The sequence below is a fragment of the Capricornis sumatraensis genome, chromosome 21 (genome assembly GCF_032405125.1).
Source record: "Capricornis sumatraensis isolate serow.1 chromosome 21, serow.2, whole genome shotgun sequence".
In the NCBI taxonomy this organism is placed as follows: domain Eukaryota; kingdom Metazoa; phylum Chordata; class Mammalia; order Artiodactyla; family Bovidae; genus Capricornis; species Capricornis sumatraensis.
Window position 1 is genome coordinate 35,110,916 of NC_091089.1, and position 26,978 is coordinate 35,137,893.

Below are 26,978 nucleotides of genomic sequence, written 5' to 3' on the forward strand. Positions count from 1 at the left end.
TATCTTAAGTGTGAGATATCTAAAACATAGACGTAATCGGAGGTAATGATGGCATTTAATAAAAACAAGTATATCCATGAATGGACCGTGCTTCCATTTTTCTGTCCTTTGTGCCACGAAGGTGGAAGATTACTAGATTACCCAGATAATTTACGGGAGGCAGAGGCTGTGTCTGTTTTTTCTTGTGCATCTCCTCACATCCCCAGTCTCCAGCTCTGTGTAAGACATCTGTTGAGGTACTATTTGAGTCACATGGCGTCTAGCATATGGTACTCTCTTTTGCTATTTAGCAACTAAGTACAGAATAAATCTTCACAATGTGTATCAAAGATTGCAAAAGAAGTATGTAAAGTCAAATTTATCTTAAAATTTAGTAGTTTCCAATTATTTGGGTGTCATTAGTAATAGCAAACCCTAGGAAACTCTATCCCATGAGATGCAAAATATGATAAAATGTCATTTGGTCTTTATATCAAGATACTAATAAAAGACTGTTCTTACTTCATTCACTGTGATCTTTACCTTTTATTGCATACTTTTGCCTTATGAGTTTTAAGAAATAATTTTTCCAAGAAAAGGACTTATCTTTGCTAAAATATATCTCATTCATATAAAACATTTGGAAAATTTAAAAAGAGAACAGGTTAATACAACTTGATCACTTAGAAATAATGGCTAAGTAATTTGTCATATTATTTGTCATATTTCCTATAGATTTTCTTCCCACTGGAAAATTTTTGTTCAGATTTGTTGGCATTTGATTCCTTTGATTCTTTTTGTTTATTGACTTTGTTTACCATGTTTTAAGAATAGTGGTTTAAGTACATCAAGATTACTTACAATACAGAGGATGCGACAGATTTAATTGTCTTTCTCCCTTTATTTTTTTCTTAAAGCTTTCGTATTATAATTTCTCTGTTTTGATGGAAGGGACAGATTTAAAGGATCTTAATGTATAATTAACATTAAATTCCAGGCTATTTCAACTAAGTACACTTTTCTCACATTAATATGACACTTCACTTGTTTAAGTGACATGTATGCATTTTGTGGTTTTCTCTTGCCAGAAAAAAAAAATGAATGATGGGAAAAGTGGATTAAGATTTTCTTTAGGGGGTCCAAGGAAGATACTGATATTATCATTTGTTTCCCAACTTATGTATATGGAAGGATATTGGACCTTGACAAGGCTGTATTTTTGAGAGCGAAAGACCTGTTTATACAGAATGGTTATCCAAATAAGATGTAGAGGAAGTTGAATTAATACCGCCTTCAGATCTCTTAGCTGTCATGTCAACTAAAGAATTATTTTTGTCTCTTTTTAGCACTTTGCCTTGGAGTAAAATTACTTATCTAGTAATGAATATCATGAAAGGAGAAGTGTTAATGTTTTATAAGTAATGATATCAGTCCTTCTTGACAGCTGTTTTTCTTAAACATTATTTATGTCTATAAAATTTTTTTTTTTTTTTTTTTAGTCCTGGCTCTTCTCCTTTTAAGATAGAGGCTTTTCTAGGTCAAGGCTTTCTCCTTTTCTTTTTCTATATGAATTTATATGCACTGCATACAGTAGGTGCTTAATAATCACGCCAGAGGTACAGTAATTGTATGCTTAAGGCAGCTAGAAGGAAAAAATGAGGTTAGTAGATATGAAAATATGTTCGTGGTCTTGTTTTACTTTACTATTACTTAAAATCCCACTCATTTATTTTATTTATAGAAATGCTTCCATCGTTTCTTCAGAAAGTTGAAGTTGTTGCTGAAGCTTCTAGAGAAACTTGTGTAGCTTTGAGTGACTGCCTTCATCTCTTCACTAAACAAGAAGGGGTAGGTCGTTTGGAATTGAATTTTTACAGTCATTGTTTGGGTGTCACATGCTTAATTATCCAGTACATCATCGCTTTCAAATTGTCCAAAGATAGGAGGAAACAGAGTTAGTAAAGGAAATGAAAGCTTCATTTTTCACCAGAAGTTAGAACTTATTTATTCTTGATTAAGTAGATTGATTCTGAAATAACTTGTGTTCATATCATCTAATTTGCTTATGTACCCATGTTTAACAAGTATGTTTATAGTTGATCTATTCAGAGATGTTGTGGCGTTTCGATAAGAGGGGTAGGAAAATATTCTAGAAACAAAAGGTCTGTATGTAAAATACAAAACAAAAGGTTTATGTGAAAAATACATGCTTTTGTTTAGATAATATATTGCTCTCACATTTACCTATGTGAACTGAACTTAATGGATTAAATGTTCTTTTGTGTTCATTGCCATTTATTCTTTCCCATTTAAAAATCTGTCATTTGATCTTCCAGATACGAGTACAAGTGGTATGCTATCCATTAGTAACTGTTTTCCTAAGGACTGAAAAGTCGTTAAAGTGCGTTTTGGCTGCCTGAACTTGGACTTCTCTTTTGTATGCTTCCCTCTCCCCCGCCGCTACCCCATTTTCGTGATTTTATGCACACGTGTATGTATGTTTACATGCCATGCTGCACAGCTTATGGGATCTTAGTTCCCCAACCAGGGATTGAACTTGTACCCTTAGTGGTGAAACTGCAGAGTCCTAACCACTGGACTACCAGGGAATTCCCCCATTTTCATGATTTTAATGCAAGCCAAGTAGCAATAGGCATTCTTCCATATAAGTTCTAGGTATATGTTTAGTCTTAAACTTTTTAGATTGACACCAAGTTTCTGTTTTGTTTGGTTTTTTAGAGTCCACATATATGTAAAATCGTGGGATATGTTTTTCCTCTATGTGACTTATTGGACTTAGCACAATACCTTCCAAGTACTCTCAGTTTCCTATTCTTGTTATAATTGATTTGTGCCTTTTGTTTAGAGTTGAGGTTTTGGTAAAACAAGGTAGATTAAAATGGTTATATATATATATGTTTCTCATATATATAAGGATCTAAAATTCTGTTTTCCCATCCTTAGAATAGAAGCCTTGAGAATTAATAGGAAATTTAAAAAACGCTGTGTTTGTTATTTATACCACAAATTCTGTAATCATTTTATTTGGGCAATAAGAAAATCTATGTGGGAAGTCCCTGGTTGTTCAGTGGCTAGACTGTGCTTTCACTGCTAACGGCCTAGGTTCAATCCCATCTTGGGGAGCTAAGATGTCGTAAGCCGTGAGGTGCAGCCAACAAGGAAAAGTAATAATAATCTGAACTCGTTTAAACAAACTTACAGAAAATTAATAGAATTCTGTTAAATACCTTAGGAAAAAAATAATTGTTCATTAAGCATGATAAATGGCTGAATCATCTCTTGTTTGAAATCATCACTTCTCAGCATTTTTATTTTTGGTGGCTTCTCAATTTCCTATTCTAGCTTGTTTAAATGAGGAATGATATAGTGACTTCAGTAAATCCACATAGGATGATACCATCTTATCAGAACAAACACAGCAAATTTTGATGTTACATGATTCAGGTAACATTTATTACATTGTAAAACTACATTTGCATCACCTGTGCGTTACAGGAGAAGGTCTTGATGGCTCTTTTGTTGAGCCATTCTTGAAGGCAAACACTACATTAGAAGTAATGTAATTCTTGAAGAAGCTGATCTATTCTAATCTTTAACTGATTAGAAAAAGAAAAAGCTTAGGTAATCACCTCCATGTGGAAATTTACATGTACAAAAATATTAGCTTAAAGTTTAGCCTGATTAACCTCTTTAGGTCTTTAAAATTTGTCATGAGGATGAAATAAGCCTTTAAAATTTGTCATGAGTATTAAATAAGATAATTGTGAGCAAAATGCTTAGCATGGTTCCTAAGTAAGCCTTGAGTATGAGTCAGCAGTTGTTACTGCAGGATGCTGTTTCATGAACACTTACGACCCCTTTTTTTCTGATGCCTGGTGCTTCCGTGTCTACCATTGGTTTCATCTTGTTTTGGATGGAGGTGGTGTGGTGTAAAGAATATTTACTGGACCATTTGTGGAATGACTGTGCTGTGTTTCCATCCTTATTATTTAAGGGATGATAGTCTGCTTAAGTTCTCTGAACTTCAATCATGTTTGAAATAAGAGAGACATGTAGAAGGTCATTAAGAGCCCTGGTGTGAAAGTCTAATGGACCGTTTTTAAATCTCAGTCTTCTCTAACCAACTGGAGGACCTTGGGTGAGTTTCTAAAGAATGAAAATATATGAACTCCTGAATGTTGGGTATGGTGATCAACTGTGTGTTGATGAATAATATGTAATAGAGTATATCAGCATATCAAAAGGGTACAAGGTATTCGTTTCGTAAATAGCATTTATTGCTTCAAACTTTCAGAGTATCTTCAGATTTTTTTTTTTTTCACTGTAATTCTGTGAAATATCACCCCTATGGGTCCCTAAGTAGAAATCCATGGATTTCCTGCTGAGAAATATGATTATAGATGATGTGAAAGCCTAAAAAATATTTGAAAGATAAATGGTATCACTGAAGTTGGTCTTATCAAGTAGCTAAGGATTACAACATAGGAAGTTAATAGCTTAATTGAGGTCAGAGTGGAATAATTGTGCACCATAATGCCTTATTTATCAGGCATCATAAATTAAATTTTCATCATCTAAAAATTCTATTCAAAGAGCATTGATAAGATTTGAACTCATAGACCTGAGTCCAGTTCCAGACTCTGCTCTTTAATCCCTGTCTTTGACTCAGTTTTAAAACACAGTCTCCTTTTTAAAGTGGTAACCAACCAGGAAAGAGTGTTCTGAGGAGTAACTGAGATCAGATTGGCAAACGCATCCTATAGTAGGCACCACAGAATAGGGACCAGTAGATGTAAGCGATCCCAGCTCCAACGGCAGAAAAACATTCCTACTCTAATCTTTTTTGAGGACAGTTACTATAAGTGTTACACATTTAACTTCTTAAACTAAAATGTTCATCCTTTATCTCTCCTGGCTGCCTCAGGATTGTCCTTTTTTACGTTCATAATTACTCTGTGCCTTAATACAGGTACCTTCAGGGGATAGTGCTTATAGGACTCTTTTTTGATTAAATGGCCCAATCTTGCTACTGCTTTTTGAATTCCTTTTTATACTCTTTTGGTTTAAAATTTTTTTCTCTCTTGATTTTTAGATCAGCTGGGTGGCTATCTCTAGCAGTGGAATACTGATTCTTTCTCATTTACCCATACTAATTGCCTGTTTGTTAAAAAGAAAAACAGTAGTAACTAAACTTGGCAAAATGATGTCCTCAGTAAAAATAAGATGTTCTTTATGAGGGTTGACAGTGAGCACAGACCGCAGTCTGGACCTGGAGCATTCTAGCCTGTGATGTTCTTTGCTTACTTGGAGATGCTCTGATATGGCCTAGATATTCCAAGTATCCATGTGACCACTCTATAAATGAGGCATTATGTAGGCATATTTTACATGACCTAACACTGCTTATGTTGTTAAAAAAAAAAAAACCCAGCAATATATAAAATAAGCTGTAGAGTCTGTGATTGATCTACTAAAGGGAACCTTTGTTGTTGTTGTTTAGTTCCTAAGTCATCTCTGACTTTTGTGACCCCATGGAATTGTACCCACCAGGCTCCTCTGACCATGGGATTTCCCAGGCAAGAATACTGGAGTGGGTTGCCATTTCCTTCTCCAAAAGGGAACCTTGCTATATGTTTTTAGAGTGATGTGCTTGGGAAACATAACAATATAATGGCTATGGTTTTTCTTTAACTTTGTTTGCAAGTTCTGTTGAAAAGGCTAGAAACTGGTTTTGTGAATCATGGTTTCTGTAGTTTTTCTCACCAGTGGGTGGTATCAGTGGGTAAAAGATCATTCAGAAGTCATCACTGGTGCCCTTCTGGTTCTGTGTATTATTGAGCTTCCCTCAATATGATTAGTCTGATCAGTTTTTAAGGTAAACTTGCTTATGTTTTATACTATCCTATTAAACCTTCTGACTGATAAAGAGATATAACCCAAATGTATGGTTGGGACAGTAGTGACCCCAAGCTTGTGGTGTAATGGAACGATTCAGACTCAGCTGGAACCAGCCAAAGGAACTCCTGCTCTGGGCCAGATGCTAAAGTCTTTGGAGAGAATTCATGCCCTCATGTGGATTCCTAACTTTGTCAAGGCATGGTTTGTGTTACTCATTTAGCTTTCTGAGCTGTTCATAGGCCTTTAATCCCCCTCTCTTTCATCTGTAATGTTTACATCTTTCAGGCCTTTACCCTTCTCTCATCTCTATTCTAAGCAAAATTCTTTGTTAAATATTAGGTGATCACTGTATTATGCTGTCAACTCCCTACCACTCCCTGATTCCAGGTGTTTTTTTTTTTTTTTTAAATCTGTCTTCTTTCCTATTATTGGTGGCATCTGTCTCCATCTTGCTTCAAAAGCAGCTACTGTCTTCTGAATTCTCCCTTACAGCTTCTAGCTCCCTGCATCTCTTTCCAGATCCATTTTTGGAAATGTGATACCGTCTGTTTCTACTTTTTTTATTGCTCAGCTGGTCCACCAAGCCTGTTCTTGCCAGTCTCTCCTTGTTGCTGAATCAGAGACACCTTTAAATTTTCTTGCTTGTCCTTTGAAGGATCTGCCATTGACTGCTGCTTGCCTTTTGGAATGCTTCTCTGTGATGTCCATGGTGCCTGCCTCTTCTGGCATCTCTTTTCTATATAGCCACTCCTCCCCAGTCATCTTCTAAAGCATCTTTCTTCTGCCTGTGCTTTGCATGTTGGTAGTCCCTAGGTTTCCGGGGTGACCTTCTCACTCAGTATTCTCCATGGATGATCTCACCCACTCCTTCAACCCAGCATTCCATGATGATTCAGATATCTCCACCTTGGATCTCCTGAGCTATGAACCAGTATATCCGGATGCCTTTTGGACATTTACATATGGATACATCAGAGGCGTTTCAAAACGAAGTGTCTAAAACTGAGTTGTTGATCAACCCAAAGTTACCTATTGGGTAACTCAAGCTGGAAACTTGGGAGCTGTTTGCTTTGTTTGTCCTCATCTTATCTTTTAATCAAAGATTACTTTTACTTTCTGTAGTTATCTTAGTTGCTCCCCTAACCCAGCACACAGATTCCTCATCACCATTCTGTTAGATAAAGTTCTCAGGATTCCTCTCTGTTGGAGAACGGCTACCATTTCCCAACCCCAGGTTCCACCTTTCAAAACTGAGTTAAAGCCCATCCTATTCTAGGGCTTCCACGCTGTTATATTGCTTATGACATTGTGTATATTTTACTTGTCTGATTATATTTTTACTTAACTAGAACTCAAGTATCTTGTTTTTGTAGCATCTGTGTCTAGCATAGCATTTGCTTACTTTGTTGTTGCTCAATCGCTAAATCTTATCTGACTCTTTGCAGCCCTATGGACTGCAGCATGCCAGGCTTCCCTGTCCTTCACCATCTCCCGGAGTTTGCTCAAACTCACGTCCATTGAGTCGGTGATGCCATCCAACCATCTCATCCTCTGTTGTCCCTTTCTCCTCCTGCCTTCAGTCCTTCCCAGCATCAGGGTCTTTCCCAATGAGTCAGTTTTCGCATCAGGTGGCCCATGTATCAGAGCTTCAGCTTCAGCATCGGTCCTCCCAATGAACATTCAGGACTGATTTCCTTTAGGATGAACTGGTTGGATCTCCTTGCAGTCCGTAGTGAATGTACGTGACTAAATGAACAAGGAATGCACAAGTAGAGAGGACAGGCTTTGGGGTCAGACCAGTCAGGACCTAAAATCTGGACTCTGAGCAAATTAATGTGTTTGGGAATTACATTTCTAAATCTGAAAATGAGGATACAAATGAGTTGTTTATGTGAAGCTCCTTGGTACAGTGCCTGGCACATTTTAGGTGCTCTGTAAACTGCCTTCTGAAACAAACTAGCCTTTATTATTGTTCATTGTTTGCTCTTGCTGCCTAGTACTACTTTTGTAAACTAAATTCATTCTCTAATTCTTAGGGCCTAGGGAGAAATAACCTGTAGCAAGGTCTCCTCTTTAGTGCCAAATGTGACTTTTCAAAATATGGTAATATTTAGTGACCAATTTAGAATGGGAAGAAAAAATAGAAAGCAAACTGACTTTTCAAAGACACTGTGAAACCTCACTGACATTAATTTCCCCTTTCCCAAGTGTGGCCTTGTCTCATTTTTCACACATTTCCCATCTGTAGTGCAAGTTCACTGCTAGAAGAGTGAACTTAAAGTGCCCTAGGATCTTGTCAACAAAATATTTAATTTTGTTCAGTATTTCTCTGCTTCCCAAAGTGAGGGACACATTTATATACCATAGAAAGGTTTAAAACTACCGTTGGAAAAAAAAAAAAAAGGTTTGTTTTTCTTCAACAGAGCCTCATAATTAACTAGGAATTTCATTAGCCTGAACATCCCACTGAAGTATAGCATTTACGTGGCGGGTCTGCTTGACCACTGCGCCTTTGTCCACCCTTTAAGTGTGGCCAGAATCTCAAACGATCTATTTCACGCGAGTACGTTTCATGTTAGTACGTTTCACGTTAGTAGGGTTAATTACTGTTTTCCTCATTGCTCAAAGGGGAGCCCCAGAAGTGCATAAAAAAATAAATAGGTGCAGACTAGCTCAGGCTTTGCAGTTAACTCTTAAGTGTGAGCCTGAGTGTCAGTTACCTTCAAGTGGAAGACTGCAGAAGAGAGGATCCCTCTGCTTTCCTGGTGGCGGATTTAAAAGTTGCCAGGGCCGCGTCTGCAGGACGGGCGGGGACACAGCGCCTGATCCAGGGCCGGGCCGGGTCAGGGGCGCCTCCGCGGATGCTCGCAGAGCGAGCGCGGGGAGCGGACCGCCTTCCCCGGAACCTGGCCGGGCAGCTCCCGGGCCGCGCGCCGCTCCCGCCGCCCCCCCAGCAGGTCCCTACCTGCGCCGCGGAGCGGGCGGGCGGGCGGGCGGAGGGGCGGGGAGGAGGGACGGACGACGCCAGCCGCCGCGGAGCCGCCCGCCGCAGGCCATTCGCCGGCTGTAGCCCCGGAGGGCGGCGGTGCGGCCGAGGGGCCAGCGCGGACCTCGGGCGGCCCGGGCGCTAGTCCTGGGCCGCGCCTCTCTCCCTGCTCGACCTCGCCGGGAGCCGGGGGCGGGCCGCGCGAAGGTGACTTAGAGAGACCTTGCGGTGCCGCCCTGGGTCGCGCCTCCCAGCTGGGCTGGAGGGGAGGCGGAGGGACAGGCCGAGCGCATTCGTGCGGGAGCCGCGAGCTGCGCCGGGCGGAGCGCGCCGCCGGGGAACCCCCGACCCCGGCTCAGGTGGGTGGGCCAGTGCCGGCGCCCGGGCGGCCTCGCTCCGGGGCGCCGGGGAGGGGGCCGGCCGGGCGGGATCGGGGGCTGTGAGTGGGTCCGAGGAGAGTTGGACGCGAGCGCGCGGAGCGCGGCCGCTGGCGCCTGGGGAGGGGTGCGCGGAGCCGGGGACCCTGTCCGCCCGGCCGCGGTGGGTTTGCAGTGGCTCCTGCGGGAAGAGCCGCTGGGGTCGGGGGTGGAGGGGGGACGGTAGTGGAAGCCCCTTGAACGGGTATTTTTCTCGGCTCAGTATTGGTAGTAGGTCAAGTAGGGCCGGAGTGGGAGGAGTAAGACAGTGAAAGACATTGTTGTCCTAAATAACCTTCCAAGTTAGTGATTTTTTCGTTTGTCTCTGCCCTGGCTGACATTGAGATGAACTTAACCGTCCGCTGTTCAGAGGCTGCTAAAATTCCCCGAAAAGAAACGGAGGAGGGGGGAATGCTGGAGTGGACTGAGAAGAGAAAGGGAAATCATACTGGGGCTGGGGAGCGGGGAAGTGGCTTTTAACTTTGTTTTGATTAGCGATTTTTGATTACTCATAGGCTTTCTTTGTAGCCTAAACCAGTGGAGAGTCACGTTCCGCAGCATTCATCGCATGTGGCTAGTTGTTTTGTGTTTTTCTGTTGTGCGGGTGTTTTTTTTTTCTTCCTGGATTTGGAGGGAGGATGGTACTGGGGAAGATGCCAGAGAAGAGCTTCTGCAGCTTTTGAGAGTTATTAAAGCTATTAAAAGTTTCTTAATTTTAATCAGGTTCAAAGACAGAACGAAGGCATTTCATTTCGAAGACATAGCATTGCTTAGCAGGAATCTTTTGCAGAAGAGAAAAATGCTTGAAATGCGTGTTGGTGGAGTAATGTGTAGGCTAGAATCTGGAGATCTAAATATAAATTTCCTTTTCAGTTTGAGGACACATCAGAGTTAATCTCCAGGCCAAATAATGTTTGATTTTGACCCGGAAGCTATTGACTTTGGCAAGTTAGCTCAGCTTCAATTGAGTAGATATTTAATCTGATCGTGAAGACCTGAGAGCTATTTTAGCCTTTGTCACAGTGCCACTTTTACTAGATTGTGGGCCTAATGGGATCTGTATCGCTGTGAGTATAATGGCAGAACTCTAGGCTTCCCTCTGTAGAAGATCTTTAAACGTTAACTTCAGGGGATTTCTGTGATGGTGAAAGGGGCCCACATAATCTCCCTTCCCTTAGTTGTCCACTGTGCAGAATGGGGGGGGAGTTAAAAAGTTTATTAGGTTTTCCATATTAAAAGCAAATGCAAAAAAAAAAGCAAATGCATCTACTGATAATCAAGGTACTATATAAGTACAGTTCAAGCACATTTTAAATATTCTACATAATTTGTAAGATAATTGTGCAGCATCCTATTTTAAGCTCTATGTATAGTTTATACTTTGTTATTTACATTTTCTTAAAAAGGACTGTGAGTTGTGATTACATGGTTATGACTGTTTATCAACTCCACGAAGATTGTAAGGAAATTCTAATTCCTTTAAAAAGTAGAAATTTAGAATTTTTATTCAGTCTGCATTATTCCTGGATTTTTAGCTTGTTGTGTATATAATCCAGAAGTATACTGCTGCAAACTAATCTCAGAAGCAGCTGGGACATAAATAAATGCCAAGTTTATGTACAATTAAGCTGGTTTTCATTTTGATAACTTTTGTGAACTTTGAACAGAAGTGCATAAGGTTTCTATTAGTGTGAGGTGTGTGGTTTGTGTGTATTAGCCTTGTGATGCTTGGTGTGATCCAAAACTTACCCTGATATGTTTTTGTATCTCTCACTTATAACCTGCATACAGTTGTGTTTGTGTTGTTTGGTGCCATTTTCTTATCAGAGTGCGGTGCCCGACTTCTACTCTAGCTAAATAATTTTTGAATGAGTTATAGGTATACATAATTTTCCTCTCACTTTTAACTTCAGAGTGTTAAATATATCACCCCTGTACATCTTTATAATGATCCACGATGGATTTGATATCTGTTACTTTATGCAAAATCTCTTTAGTTCAGTATTTGCAGAATGTTTACCTTATAAGATAGTGCTGTACCAGTCTGTCTCCATAAAACTTAAGAGATTACTGCAAGAGCCAGATGACTGGGCTCTTAGAGAAAGCACAACATATCCAGTGGGGAAGAGAAAGGGATGAATTCCCGCAAACAGTTCATTAAGATTGGAGCAGAGGGGGATGAGTAAAGAGAAGTCAAGGCTAGATGAACAGAAGCAGAGTCTTCTTGAAAAACTTTGTAAAACATACCTGAATACTTTGGATTATTTGGGGCAGTTAGAATCACTGAAAGATTTTAATCAGGGGAGAGATTTAATCAGATTTGTTCCTTATGAGAAGGATTAGAGGGCAGGCCTGAAAGCAGGGTGGCCAGGTGCAGAAATTCAAGAGAGAGATAATCAGAATCTGAGCCCAGCTGGAGGCTGTGGAAAGGAAGATGCAGAGCAGAGAGGAGGAGGAGACTTTGAGATAAACAAGATGACTAGGAGCCGATCATAGATTGGATAAAAGGAATGAAGCAGGTGGAGTCAGATAACTTTAGACTCATGGGGTAAGTCATGGGCTAGAAGGAGTCTGACGTAGAGGGTTAGAGAATGAGTTTGGCTTTGAACACGCTGACATGCAAATAAGATCCTCCTGACTAGCCCAGTAAAAACTTGGGAATCTTTAGATTGGGAGTCACCTGGGTTCAACATGGTGATCGAGGCTGAAGAAGTAAACATCACTTAGGAGAAGTGTACCTTGAAATCAAAGGATTGAATTCTACCTATGGAAGAGAGCCCGTGGAACGGAGTGTGGAAAAGCAGCCTGAGAAGGCAGGGTCTTGACCAGGGAGCCCAGAGGATAGGAGGCGAGGAGACAACTCAGACTCATCTGAGTTGAGTCTCATCGCCTCTCATGTTAGATTTGGTAGCCAGGTGTCTTTGATGAGGGAAGTTTTCAAAGCAGGATAGCATGAAGCCTGGCTGCAGTGAGCAGAGGATTGAGTGGAGAGTAGAAAGTAAAAATGATGAAGATAGACTGGGATTCAGTCTCTGTAGACAGTCTGTGGATAATTACACTTCTGTTCCTTTCTTTCAGTCCTTCAACCTCTTATTTATTTTTCTTCTTCCTGCCCTGGTAGGGCCTTCTAGACGATATTGAAATGGAAGCCCAGATGGTAGGAATCTTTGTTCATGCATGGTAAGTTTTTTTTGGCCTCTAGGCATATGGGATTGAACCTGTCTCTCCTACTTTGGAAGCTCAGAGTCTTCACCACTGGACCACCAGGGAAGCCCCTGTCCCTAGTGTTTAAAAGGAATCTTAATGATTCCCTGTTAAAAATATTTGGTGCTTATCATTTATAAGATAAATGAAATTCCCTCTCATTCTTATATTGCTGAGGGTTTTTTAAACCATGAAAGGGTGTTAAACTTACCAAATGTTCATTTGTCAAGAGAATCATGAGATTTTTCTTTTATTTGTTAAGGTGGCAAGCTATATTTTTAGATTCTTTTTAGCGATAAACCATCCTCATGTACCTGGAATAAACTTAATCTGGTCATATGTATTATTTTCAACGTTAGCCTCAAGTTCGTTTCTTTCGGTTTTTAGCATCTGTTTATAAGTGAGATTGGTTTGTAGTTTCCTTTTTTGTTCTGTCCTCATCAGGGTTTAATATCAAGGTTACACTGGCCTCATAATGAGTTCAGGAGTGTTCCCTTTTGCTGTTCTCTGAAAGAGTTGTATAAAATTGAAATGGTCTAGTTTTTAAAAATTTAGTGGAATTTTCTTATAAAACCAACTTTGTGAATTTTTGGATTGCTAATTAAATATATTTAATGGTTATTGTGCTATTTTAGTTTTCTGTTTCTCTTTGGGTCAATTTTGACATTATATATTTCAAGGAATTTTACCTTTTCCATTTAGATTTTGAAATATATGTTACATATTTCAAGGAATTTTACCTTTTCCATTTAGATTTTGAAATATGTGTTACATATTTCAAGGAATTTTACCTTTTCCATTTAGGTTCTGAAATGTGTTATAAGGAAGTTCTTAATAGCCTTTTATTGTCTTTTTCACCTATGTTATGTAATTATATATTCCCTTTTCTAATCTTTTCCCATTTTTTTCTAATACTTGGCCATTTCCAAATGAATTTTGCTCTCTTTGTAAGATCAGACTCATTAAGGCTTTGATTATATTTCAAAGAAATACCTAGCTTTTATCTAGTTCATCTTTGAAATTTCTGTAGTTATCTCTTTTGTCCTTGAGTATCTATACATTTATTCTCTGTCTCCTTAAAGTGGATGTGCTCAAAATTCTTTTCCAGATTTCAAGTTGTATGTTTAATTCTAGTGTTTTCTAATTTAGTGAATATATCACGGTTAGCTTTATCCATTATTTTGATTATTTTAGGGACTTGAATGAAATATTTCCTAGACTTCATCATTCCAGACGAAGGGCTGCTAATGTATGTAGAGTTGTTGTCTAGTCGCTGAGTCATAGCTGGCTCTTTTGCCACCCCATGGGCTGTAGGTGCCAGGCTTTTCTGTCTGTGGGATTTCCCAGGCAAGAATGCTACAGTGGGTTGCCATTTCCTCCTCCAGGGAATCTTCCTGACGGGGATCGAACCACATCTCCTGCACTGGCAGGTGGATTCTTTACCACTGAGTCACCAAGGAAGCCTGTATGTAGAATAACGCCCTCCTAATATTTAAACCTGAAACTTCTAGAAGGTTTTGGTGACTTGTTTTTTTTGTTTTTCCTCTTATCCAACTTTCCTTGTTTTCATCGCTTGGCATTTCTCTCCGTTTCTCTTCCCCACCTCACTGGTCACTTTCTTCCTCTTTCCCTCTCACCCCCTCTTTTTTATCCCTAGATACTTTATGCAGTGGAAGAAGGATGACCGTCTTCCCTTCCCCTCTTACCTACTTTTTTCTCTGTCTCCCGAGCTTTCTACCCTCTGACCCCGACCCCACCTCCATACCCGGAGAATTTTTCCATTATCTGCTTCCACATAGTCTGTCTTGTTTCTTCCTTCTTAGAACCCTGGCTGCAGCGCAAAGGAGGAAGATGCCAGTAACTTGGGTCTAATTTCCTTTAGATGCTCAAAGGTTCATCATTCTGTATCTCATGATTTTTATTATTCCTCAGGCAGTTCAACTGACAGTAAGGTTAGGGAGACGATAGGGTAGGCCTAGGGAGGTGGCCTAGATGGTGGAGTATGAGCTGCTATTACTTAGAGTCCTGAAATGTGGTCTCCAGTGTTAGTGACTCAGGACCCCACATTCCTCCTGGGTAACAGGGTTATTGACATAGAGCCCTTCTCTCTACTTCATGAGTTAGTGCGAGACTCAAATAAGATAAGCATAAACCTGTTGGTCCTGTGTAAGAGAGCCTTCTCATGCTTAATTTTCAGAAAAATGTCTTGAAAGGATTTTGTGCTCAATTCAGGGACAGAGAAGTGGCATAAAAGTGGTTTGTGGCCTGGGGTGTTGGATCAGAGAAACCCTGGTGGGAAGAAGCAGGTGGAATGACCAGAGCTCAGCTGTGCTCAGCAATCCAGCAGGATTCATAGGGAGGCCTTCGTCCTCTGGGGCCGGGAGCTCACAGCCTCCCCGGCTGGAGACACGGGCGCGTTGTTACATGTGGCGGCCGGATCCTAAACTGCATCAATACCATCTGTTCCTTTACCCGTGGTTTTATTTGATGCATTCAGGACACTGTGCCTTTGTGAGGCACTTGAGAAGTTACCCTGCACTGAAAATGTTGATATGAGGGAGATTTTGTTGTTCTAGGGTCTAAACAGCTGCATTACAAATGAAGTTTGGGGATATAATTCTCCTTAATAAAATTTCTTAGAAATGATTTAAACTTTCAGTATTTTCTTCACTTATTTTTGTTACTTTATTTTGTGTTATGGATGAGTTGTTTAAAATCACCAATCCATAGGCTCAGTCTTAGATTGTAGAGTGTCTCCTCAGGTGCTATTAAGGTTTTATTGTGGGCTAAGGTAGGTCCCAAGCTTCCCAGGTGGCTCAGTGGTGAAGAATCCACCTGCCAAGCAGGAGACTCTGGTTTGATCCCTGGGTCAGGGAGATTCTCTGGACTAGGAAATGGCAACCCACTCCATTATACTTGCCTGGGAATTCCCATGGACAGAGGAGCCTGGCAGGCAACTGTCTTTGGGGTTGCAAGGAGTTAGACACAACTTAGCGACCAAGCGACCACAAAGGTAGATGGGCAGTGTACAACAGAGAGGAAAGTAAAGACTCCTCTTCCATTGTGGTTCCTCCAAACAACAGAGTTTAAAATAACTGATACTGTCGATCTCTTCTCCTTCATTTTTACAGATGAGAGTAGGGTCTGGGGAGAGGGCTCGATACCTCCCCGAGTTTGTGTAGTTAGAAGGGGCTACTCTTAGAACCAGACCCAGGAATCTGCCTCTAATTGCTATGCTGAAGAGCAAGCCACTATATCACACACAGCTTGAATTAGGACAATTCACCTGTTACAGAGAAGACAGTTCACCTTGTTTCGAAGCTGAAGTGGCCATTTCTAAGCTAATTTCTCAGCTTGACAAAAGGATACCAATTTTAAAAATAAGCAGATGGCCAAGAATATTGCAGTGTCTTCACATTTTGCACAGAATAGCTGTATTCCAGGTCTTCAACAGGAGACACTGTATCTTTTTGTGAAAATTTTGCTTGGTGTAGAGATCACATTTTTGGAATACATAGAATTTATCCATGTCTCTAAATATTCTAAATTTCATCCTAAAATTAAACAAGACTATCAGAATGCTACAGCCTGGGTTCTATTTTCGTGATTTTCTGAAAAAATGTCCCTCACTGAATTTTAAGTTGGAATTACCCCTTTGGTTTCTATTGAGGGGACATTTTAAGAGCCAGAAGTGGCATTATTGGTTATTCTGCAAATACTCTTAATCCCCTTATATATTACACTGAATGAGAAATTAGAGCCAAGGGCAAAGAGGGAGTTGTTTTCCCTAAAGAACCAGGTTTTTTTTTTTTTTTCCTTGTGGATAATTAAAAGGGCATAATTGTATTTCACTTTCTGGTGTGGCCTTAAGAGAATGCAGCCCTAAGTTTGTGACTTGTCCGCAGTGTCTGTGTAGGCGCCATTGCTTGTAGGTCCTACCCTAATCTGCGCCTGAAGTCATTCTGTTTTCATGGTTTAGAAGTCATGGATTACAGCATTCACTTGTGAACCGACTGGATGTGGCTGGGACTCAGAGTGCATTCAGATACCATGATGGTAATTTGAGTATAAAGTAGTAAGTTCTAAGTAAATAGTTGTTAAAATGTTTGGAATAGATTTGTACTTAATAACTGTGGTTTTATCTTATGTGAAGAACATACACATTTTGATATTTAGTTGACTTTGTAATAGATCATTGCGAGAACCCAACTTATACTGTATAATGGATGTTACCATGGGAGCCTCTTTTTTTTTTTTCACATTAATGCAAATCAGACTAGCAGTATATTTTTTATTTGCAGAAAAAAGTTTAATTACTTTTATTTGTTATAAAATTCACATAGCATCAAATTTACCATCTTAACCGTTCATAGGTGTATAGTTCAGTGGCATTGAAGTACATTCATATTGTGGTGTAACCTTAACTACCATCTATCTCTAAAACTCTTTTCATCTTCCTAAACTGAAAATCTATATCCATCAAACGATAACTCATCATTCTCCTCTCCTCCCAGCCCTTGGAAGTCATTATTTTACTTTTTTGTCTCTCTGAATTTGACTACTTTAGGAATCTCATATAAGTGGAGTCATACGTTATTTGTCTTTTTTTAACTGGCTTATCTCAGCATAATTCCTTAAAGGTCCATCCATGTTATAGTTTGTGTTAAAATGTCCTTTCTTTTTTTTTAAAAAAAAGGCTGAATAATATTGCACCATATGTATATATACCACATTTTGTTTATCCACGCATCCATCAGTATTGCATTTGGGTTGATTCAGCCTTTTGGCTGTTGTGAATAATGCTCCTGTGAACATGAGTGTACAAATATCTCTTTGTGTCTTTGCATTGAATTCTTTTTAGTGTATACTCAGAAGTGGAATTGCTGAATCATGTGGTCATTCTATTATTTAGTTTTTGAGGACTTACCATACTGATTTCCATCGTGGCTGTACCATTTTCCATTCCTACCAACAGTGTGCAAGGGTTCTAATTTCTCTGCATCTTCACCAACACCTTTTCTGGGTTTTGTTTTTGTTCTTATGGTAGCCATCCTGTTGGGTTAAAAAAAAAAAGAATTTTTTATAAGTGGAATTAATCCTGTTTTCTGTCCAAATATTAACCCCATGGTTGCCAGACTCTCTCTTCTTACATTGGTTCATAATTGCCCTTCAGAGCAGTAGGCTTCCTCTTGTCAAACCATTCAGAAGTTGCCCTGGCTGACGTGTGGTGAAGGATGCATGCACGCTCTCAATTCTTTTTCCTCCAGCCAGTAAAAAACAGCCACACAAGCCAGGGATGATTCTTAAAGTTTCCATGGACTTTAGACTTTTGGTTTAAGTCCATGTATGTGTATTCTACTTTAATAGTATCTTTCTGTACTTTAGATACTAAATGTTGATGATTTGTATTTCGGAAGATAATTGCTCAGTTGAAAATAATTTTGTCTACATAGGAAAATGAATGCGAAGATATGTTTGAATCATGGAAGATATAAAAGAGACAAGGAAACTGATACACAGTTGACCCTTGAACACCGTGGGTTTAAATTGCATGGATTCCCATTATTTTCTAATAGAAAATACTATAGTACTACATGGTCTGTAGTTGGTAGAATCAGCAGATGTGAAAGAATCTTGGATATGGAAAGCAGATTATAAGTAACAGTGGATTAACCCCTGCATTGTGCAAGGATTGGCTGTACTTGAGAAGTCAGGCCTACCTTCAGTTGTGCAAGGGAAGTAATCAAGTAAATGTAATCAAGTAACATTTGTTACTCAAGACCAGAGCATGATAATTCTAAAGTGTTAGAATTGGGCTGGGAATTTAACATATTCTGTAGTGAAATTATTATTATTTAATCTTTAGCCATATTTAGTAATACAGAATTTCTATAAACTCTGAAGTCAAAGAAATATTTTAAAAATAAGATGGAAACTTGGGAAAATGTAACCACAAAATTATAAAAAGGGATCTTAGAGGCTATCTAATTTTCCTCCCTTTGCAAGAATCTCATCTCCAACTTCCTGCCAGCGAGATGGTACTTTTACCTGCCATGTAAACACTGCCACTGATGGGCATACAGGTGGTGGGTGCCAGTGGTTACAGGTTTGGAGCCTCAGTCAAACAGACCTGGGTTTGAGCCCGGCTCCATCATTTACTGGTTCTGCGATCCTTGGTGGGTCATGTCATCTCAGTGAGCTTGAGTTGCCTCATAATTAATGAAACGTACTTCATAGGATTGTGGGAGGGTCACATGAGGTAGCGCACCAAGTATTTATTGCCACCACCTCTGACACGCGGTAGACATACCTAGAGGTTAGCTCCTGCTCTTCTAGGTGCTACTACCGCTGTCACACATGGCTAACCTTCAAGGGCCACCCATTCCACTGTAGGAAAATGATGAATACTAGAAAGTTAAAAAATTAAGATGAGGTTTTTCTTTTCTCTTTTCCTTTTTAAATTCATGGTTTCAAATCTGCACTCTGCAACTTTTTCACAGAAAAGTAAAAGGGTTTGTCGTTGTCGTTCAGGCCCTCCATCGTGTCTGACTCTTCGCAACCCCATGGACTGTAGCCCGGCAGGCTCCTCTGTCCGTGGAATTTTCGAGGCAAGAATACTGGAGCTGGTTACCATTTCCTACTCCAGCGGCATCTTCCTGACCTAGGGATCGAGCCCTAGTCTCCTGCAATCTCCTCAGAGATTCTTTACCTCTGAGCCACCAGGGAAGCCCTGAAAAGGAACTACTTCTCTTGACAGTTCCTCTGGTATTTGGAGCATCCTGTACATTCCTCCTTTCCCCACCCCAGACATCTCCAAGTTCCTTCCGCAGTTACTCTTGTGTCAGCCTTTCCAGACCCTTCCTTCTTAACTCTTCACGGAGCCCCTGCGGGTACTGTCTTGAAAACATGTCCCCCAGAAATGAGCCTGGCACGAGTCCCGTATGATGCCCTGTGCGGTGAGGCTGCCTCTCCGGCCTCTGCTTTGCTTCTGTCTCACCCAGCTCACTTTGTTCAGAGGACAGTGGCCTCCTGTTGTGCCGCAGACTCACTGGTGAGCCCCTTGCTACCTCGGAACTGCTGCTCCTCCGCTCCCGGAGCACTGTTCCCTGACGCCTGCCTGCCTCTCCCTCACCCCGGTCGCCCGGTGAGTCCTCTGGACACCCTGGCTCCCAGGGCTGCCTTCCCCCTCCCACCTTTATTTTGTCCTTAGCGTTTCCACCGCTTAACACACTGTGTGTTTCCCGCCTTCACCTGTTTGCCTCCCCACGGTAGACCGGAAGCTGTGTGAGCGCAGGTACTTTCGTCCGCTGTGTTCCCTGCTGATGCCCACAGCCTGGAATGCCCGGCATGGTGTAGTTGGTGGATGAATGTTTGTGGCCTGACAGCACAGTGCGAGAGAGAATCGACTTCCCTCTCCTTAAAAGCTGGACTATACTCTGCTGGGAAGGGGTGCTTGGGCGCCCCCGGTTCAGTCATGGCTCATTTTTTCTTTTGGAAAAAATATCAGGGAAAGATTTAAGTGCACTTGAAGTAGGAAAAATTAAAATCCATGTTCATTGTTGTAAGACTTTGAAAATTTTTCCAGTCACTTTGATTGCTTAATCAACATTTTATATAGAATCTTATTTGCTCATAAGGTTTTTGTTTTGCAAAAATGAATATTGGTCATTAAAACAAGAATGTGTATTCTTTAAATGTAACTTAACAGAGCTTTCCAAGTAGTGGGCTTAAGAGCCATGATCTTTTCAACCCTTCGACTGGCCAGAACCCTACGCCAGGTGCTTGGTCTCTGCTGTGTGTCAGTTCAGTTCAGTCACTCAGTTGTGTCCGACTCTTTGCGACCCCATGAATTGCAGCACGCCAGGCCTCCCTGCTGCTACTGCTGCTAAGTTGCTTCAGTCGTGTCTGACTCTGTGTGACCCCATAGACAGCAGCAGCCCACCAGGCTCCGCTGTCCCTGGGATTCTCCAGGCAAGAACACTGGAGTGGGTTGCCATTTCCTTCTCAAATGCATGAAAGTGAAAAGTGAAAGTGAAGTCACTGAGTTGTGTCCAACTCTCAGTGACCCCATGGACTGCAGCCCACCAGGCTCCTCCGTCCATGGGATTTTCCAGGCAAGAGTACTGTCCGTCACCAACTCCTGGAATTCACCCAAACTCATGTCCATTGAGTTGGTGATGCCATCCAGCCATCTCATCCTCTGTCGTCCCCTTCTCCTCCTGCCCTCAATCCCTCCCAGCATCAGAGTCTTTTCCAATGAGTCAACTCTTCGCATGAGGTGGCCAAAGTATTGATGCTTTAGCATCAGTCCTTCCAAAGAAATCCCAGGACTGATCTCCTTTAGGATGGACTGGTTGGATCTCCTTGCAGTCCAAGGGACTCTCAAGAGTCATCTCCAACACCACAGTTTAAAAGCATCAATTCTTCAGCCCTCAGCTTTCTTCACAGTCCAACTCTCACATCCATACATGACTACTGGAAAAACCATAGCCTTGACTAGACGGACCTTTGTTGGCAAAGTAATGTCTCTGCTTTTGAATATTCAATCTAGGTTGGTCATAACTTTCTTTCCAAGGAGCAAGCTTCTTTTAATTTCATGGCTGCAGTCACCATCTGCAGTGATTCTGGAGCCCCCAAAAATAAAGTCTGACACTGTTTCCCCATGTATTTTCCATGGACTTGCAAAACTTGGGAAACAGTGCTTTAAGACACTTGATTCATTAAAAACAAGTTGTTCATTTTTAATTGGAGGATAATTGGTTACAATATTGTGTTCGTTTCTGCCATACATCAGCATAAATCTGCCATAGGTGCCCCTGGCTCTTGAACCTCCCATCCCATCCCTCTCCTCTAGATTGTCACAGAGCACAGGTTTGAGCTCCCTGAGTCATACAGCACATTCTCACTGGCTATCTATTTTACTTAACTCATTATTGACCGGGGGATTTTTGCAGAAACTGACCCCTGTGGCTGGAGATTTGTTTTGTAAATGAATATTGAATAGTCTCCAGACAATAAAGTCTGTGTAACAAAAGACATATTGTAAGTAATACATCTCTGGTCAGTAATGTGTTAAAATGTTTTCTTCAGATGGAGTTAAAACCTATTTAGTTGTGATTCCGATGTATCATCCCCTCTACCCCCAGTTTGAGAACCATGAAAACTACTCGTCAAAACAGAATAAACCATCAAAATTCTGTGGACTTAATGGTGTTCAACATGTATGTAGAAAGGTATTTCCAGAGACAGAGCTGAAGGCATTAGAAACAGGGAGTCAGCGATGGTGGCGTGGCTGTGCAGTGGATTAGTCCTCAGCAGTGAAAAGGACAGAACTGCTCATACCTGCAGCAACATGAGTGAATTTGAAATTCTACTGAGCAAAAGAAGCCAGACACAAGGAGTACACTGTGCATAATTCCATTTACTTGAAGTTCAAGAGCAGAAAACTCTATTGCCTGAGTTAGAGAAATCAGAGCAGTGGTTGCCAGAGCTGGACCTGGGAAGAACAGGGAGAGTGACTGTAAAGGGGGCCAGGGACCCCAGGGAAGGAGCAAAGAGAAATGGTCTATATCTTCATAGTGGTGCTGGTTACATAGGGTATTCGTTTGTGACTATTCACTGAACTGTGCATTTAAAATTTGATTTTTCATTGCATGTAAGTAATCTCTCAAAGTTCATTAAAAAAATTAAGAGTCAATAGGGTGTTTCTTCTCCTATTTATAACTTTTTCTGTTTTCATCAACAGAACTCTCAACTACAGAGCCCTGGAATAAGATCTAACAATAAGAACTGTTTAGATTAGGATTTAACTTCTTCGCTTTTAAAAATGATTGTTTACCTCTGGTGGCATATCTCTAAAAAGAGAAATGCATTTCAAGGATACATAAGATATATAAATCTGTGGTGAGTGATTATATAAGAGTAAGCTATTTTTAGGTAGAAGCTTTGCAGCCATGGTGAGACAAAAGTGTGCTTAACAGAATCTCAGATTGGGTTCCTATAGTAGATGGCTAAGAGCCTTGCACACTGCACTATTGGAGAATACCTTATAAGTAAGTATCATTTTGTGTTTGATGCAAATACAGATTTTTCATATTTGTGAATCTGATGCAAAAGTTTGCAAACATCACTTCATGAATAGATACATTTAAAGATATTTTGCTTATTGTGAAATTATGAGATACACAAAAGACATAAAAAATTCTGTAAAGTATAGGCAAGAATATAAACACTAGAACCTGGCAACTACTGGCAGGAAGTTTTGATTGGTCTTGGTCCGTTCATTGGCAAATAACACAAATACAGTATACAGTGCAGTTTAATATCCTTCATTGTCTTCCATAGTATCAGAGTATTTTTCTTTGTCATACATATTCTTTGCAGTATGTAAGAAATGTATTTTAAATTTCCATTGCCACTAAGTGAGCGGTCTTTTCGCTATGCCCTTGTTAAATATGCTCAATTTCTAGCTGTATTGAGGTATAATTGACGTACAATAAATCGCACACATTTAAAGTGTAGTTTAGTGAGCTTTGATGCATGTTAACATTGTAAAACCATCATCACTTTCAGAATTAGGAATAATTGTGTTACTCCCCAAAGTTTATTCCTGCCTTAGTAGTACCTCACCCTCTTTCCTGTTCACAGGCAGCTGTTGGTTAGCTTTCTGTCCCTAATTAATTAGTGCTCAGTAGGCATGTCCTAGAATTTTACGTATGTGGACTCATGCCTTTGTGGGCGTGGTGGAGGTTCAGCTTCTTTAATTATCTGCAGATCCATCTGGGTTGTTGCTCATGGCCATAGTTGATTCTTTTTTATTGCTGAGCAGTGCTCCACTTTATGGACGTACCACAGTTCATTCACCTCTTGATGGATGTTTGAATTGTGTCCAGGTGTTGGCTACTGCACATCTTTGTGTGGACATACCCTTTCATACGTCTTAGGTGAGTACCTAGGAGCTAGTAGAATGGCTGGATCATATAGGAAATGCATCTTTGTGGGGGCTTTTTTGAGTTTTTAATTTTTAGAAAGTTACAGCATTTATGTAGCATAAAATTAACTATTTTGAGCATATGGTTCAGTGGCATTTGGTAATTCACAGTGTTGTACAACTGTCACTCAAAACATTTTTATCGCTTCAAAATAGAACCCTGAGGATGAGATGAGATGGAGAGAAGAGTGGGAGGGAGGTTCAAGAGGCAGGGGACATATGTATACCTCTGACTGATTCATGTTGTTGTTTGGCAGAAACCAACACATTGTAAAGTAATCATTCTCCAATTAAAACAAAAACAAAAACCCTGTACCCATTAAGCAGTCACTCCCCATCCCCAGTCCTGCCCTCAGCCCATGCAAATGACTAATCTGTGTTTGTCTATGTGGATCTGCCGGTTTGGGGCATTTCCTGGAAATGAAATCATTCAACGTGTGACCCTTAGTGTTGCTTCTCCAGCCTGTTTTCGGGCATCGTGTGCACTCTAGCGTGTATCAGGACTTTCTCACTTACGGTGGAATAGTTTTCCATTGTATGTGTGTAACACATCTTATTCCTACATCCATTTATGGATATTTGAGTTGTTTTTACCTTTTGGCCATTGTGAATAGTGTTCCTCTGAACATTTTTACACAAGTATTCGTTTGGACACATTTCAGTTCTTTCGAGTATATACCTAAGAGTGAATTTTCTGGGTCATGTGGTAATTCTATGTTTAGCTTTTTCAAGGAACCACTGCAGTGTTTTCCACAGTATCTGCTCCATCTTACGTTCCCACCAGCAGGGCACAGAGATTCTATTTTTCCACATCTTTGCTAACACTTACTTTCCTGGTGGGTGTAAAATGATAACCTCATGGTTATGATTTGCATTCTTCTAATGACTAAAGATATTGAGCCTCTTTTCTTATGCTTGTTGGCCACTTGTATATGTTTGGAGAAAAGTCTGTTCAAGTTCTTTGCTCATTTTAAAATTGGGTTGTTGTGTAAAAACCTTTGGTCAAAATAACTGCTTCATCAGGATATTACATTTATATATATATATATATGTACTTTTCCCATAAAACATTTTTATTTAATTATTATTGAAAATATATCTTCTTTGATACATTTTCCCCTTGGAGGTTCATTTAAAAAAAACCAAAAACCTAATTCTTGTAGTTCATTACTCTAACATGGTTTAGCCAAGACATGTTCAAAGCAGCTGTAATTTTCTATAGAGCAAATATCCCACACTTAATTGTTTTTCTAAATATCTTCAGCAGTTTTTTCTGTCTTACAGCAGTATTTTCTGACAAAGGAATATATCTGAATTTTTCATCACATTGTTTTCTGTCTGCTGTTTTTTGTACTTTGAGAATAAGTGTTTTCTCAAGTGATGTAGCTTTTTGTCTTTTCTATTAAAAACCATTAAAAGACTGCTAAATATTTGATTACATTTAGTGAAGAAATTTAAAGCCTAAAACTTTTTATGTCTTGTGACTGTAAATAAACCTCCTCAGATTTCTTCAGTGGTCTCTTCACCTGCTGGATGCTCAGATTTTAAATGATAAAAATGTCACGACTTCACGTGCTTCTTAGTTTGTATCTCAAGAGATAATGCATGCATACGTGCTCAGTTGCGTCTGATTCTGCGACCCTCTAGACTGTAGCCCACTAAGCGGCTCTGTCCATGGGATTTCCCAGGTGAAAATACTGGGATGAGTTACCATTCCCTTCTTCAGGGCATCTTCCCGACCCAGGGATCGAAAGAAAAAAAGAAAGTGAAGTTGCTCAGTCATGTCCGACTCTTTGCAGCCCCATGGACTGTAGCCCACCAGGCTCCTCCATCCATGGAATTTTCCAGCCAAGAGTACTGGTGTGGGTTGCCATTTCCTTCTCCAGGGGATCTTCCTGACCCAGGGATTGAACCTAGGTCTCCTGCATTGCAGGCAGACGCTTTACTGACTGAGGCATCAGGGAAGCCCAGGGATTGAACTGAGACTCTAACATCTCCGGCATTAGCAGGCAGGTTTTTTACCACAAGTGCCACCAACAACCCATAAATAGAGGGTGAACTGCACACATCCAGATTTCTATACATATATCTACATACATGCATATTTCATATAGTCTTCTGGAGAACTGGCTTTTTGTCATCTGATTATATGTGCCCTGTTTTGTTTTTTAACCAGGATAGCTGGCAAAGAGCTCCCGCCGGCAGTGGAAGCCTTTGCTCTATTCTTTGCTCCTTTCGTTACCTTCATTAGTATTGTCTTCAGTCTGGCGTTCTTTTGGCATGGTCTTGATGCTGTGGTTGTATTTTGTGACTCAACTAAATCTAGACAGTACAGTCCGTAATCCTTGTAACCACGCTCTCATGAAGTGCAGTGTGCGTCACGATACCCTGAAAGCAGGTGCTTCGGTCAGCCTCTGAGGGGGGTCACCACTCTTCCCTGAAGTTACTGGGCATCCTGCACTTGACCCTTGACCAGGTGATCCATGGAGGTGCGTGTGATGGCACCATTGTCAGTCTGTCTATATCGTATCTGTATATGTAACATATGGTCTAGCATTTTTTACAAAAGTAAATATAAAAGACTTTCTAATATTCGTATGTCTCATGGAGAAACACACTCCGCTTTGGAGACTGTAAGGGAAAGCAAATAAAGAACCATTGAAAAGCTTAACAGTAATGCTGAGTTTGCATTTTAAATAGGTGTACTGGGCAGGAGTGTGAAGCGGCTGTCTTTTTCTCCTTCCAGACTAGAAACTATCCAAGGATTCACCCATCTCTTCTTCTACTTTGTGTCCCTAGCCCTACCTTGAAATACAGTAGTACGTGCCCAGCAAATATTTTTTAACTAAATTGGAATTCTCCTGAATTGGCAATTCTTCTTTTAAAATTAATTAATCTTTTGGCGGCACTGGTTCTTCCTTGCTGTGCACGGGCTTTCTCTAGTTGCCTTGAGTTGGGGCTACTCTTTAGTTGGGGTGTGCAGGCTTCTCACTGCGGTGGCTTCTCTTGCTGTGGAGCACAGACTCGAGGTGCATGGGCTTCGGTGGTTGCAGCATGTGGGCTCAGTAGTTGTGGCTCGCAGACTTAAAGCTGCCTCGTGAATGTGGAATCTTCCTGGACCAGGGATTGAACCCGGGTCCCGTGCATTGCAAGGCAGGTTCTTAACCACTGGACTACCAGCAAAGCCCCTAAACTGGCAATTCTTATCCAGAAGCCGCATTAGAATACTTAGTGGTGCTTTTGAAAAAACACTACATGGCAGTTTGAAGTGTTGGGGGTTGTTCTAAATACCAAATTCTAGTTAGGAGGAAGGAAACAGATAAGCAAGCAGAAAATAGGACTGTGCCCTTCCCTTTAAGGAGACCCGGTGAATTCCTTAAATTACTTCCATCTTTGCCAGAACTTAGTCATGTGGCCACAGCTGCCAGAAAGACTGAGCAATAGAGTTTAAGATGGTGTTCGTTTTTGTTCAGTCGCTAAGCCA

The 26,978-nt window shown here is 40.6% G+C and overlaps 1 protein-coding gene across 3 annotated transcripts in view; it reads left to right on the forward strand.

Annotated features, from left to right (window-relative positions):
- Window positions 1-26,978, forward strand: part of OSBPL1A (oxysterol binding protein like 1A) — a 211,696-nt gene that overhangs the window by 84,940 nt on the left and 99,778 nt on the right. For all 3 annotated transcript variants that reach the window (XM_068994018.1, XM_068994019.1, XM_068994020.1), the window contains exon 15: window positions 1,721-1,827. In XM_068994018.1, coding sequence (XP_068850119.1) covers window positions 1,721-1,827 — 107 coding nt within the window. The remainder of the gene's footprint in view (window positions 1-1,720; window positions 1,828-26,978) is intronic.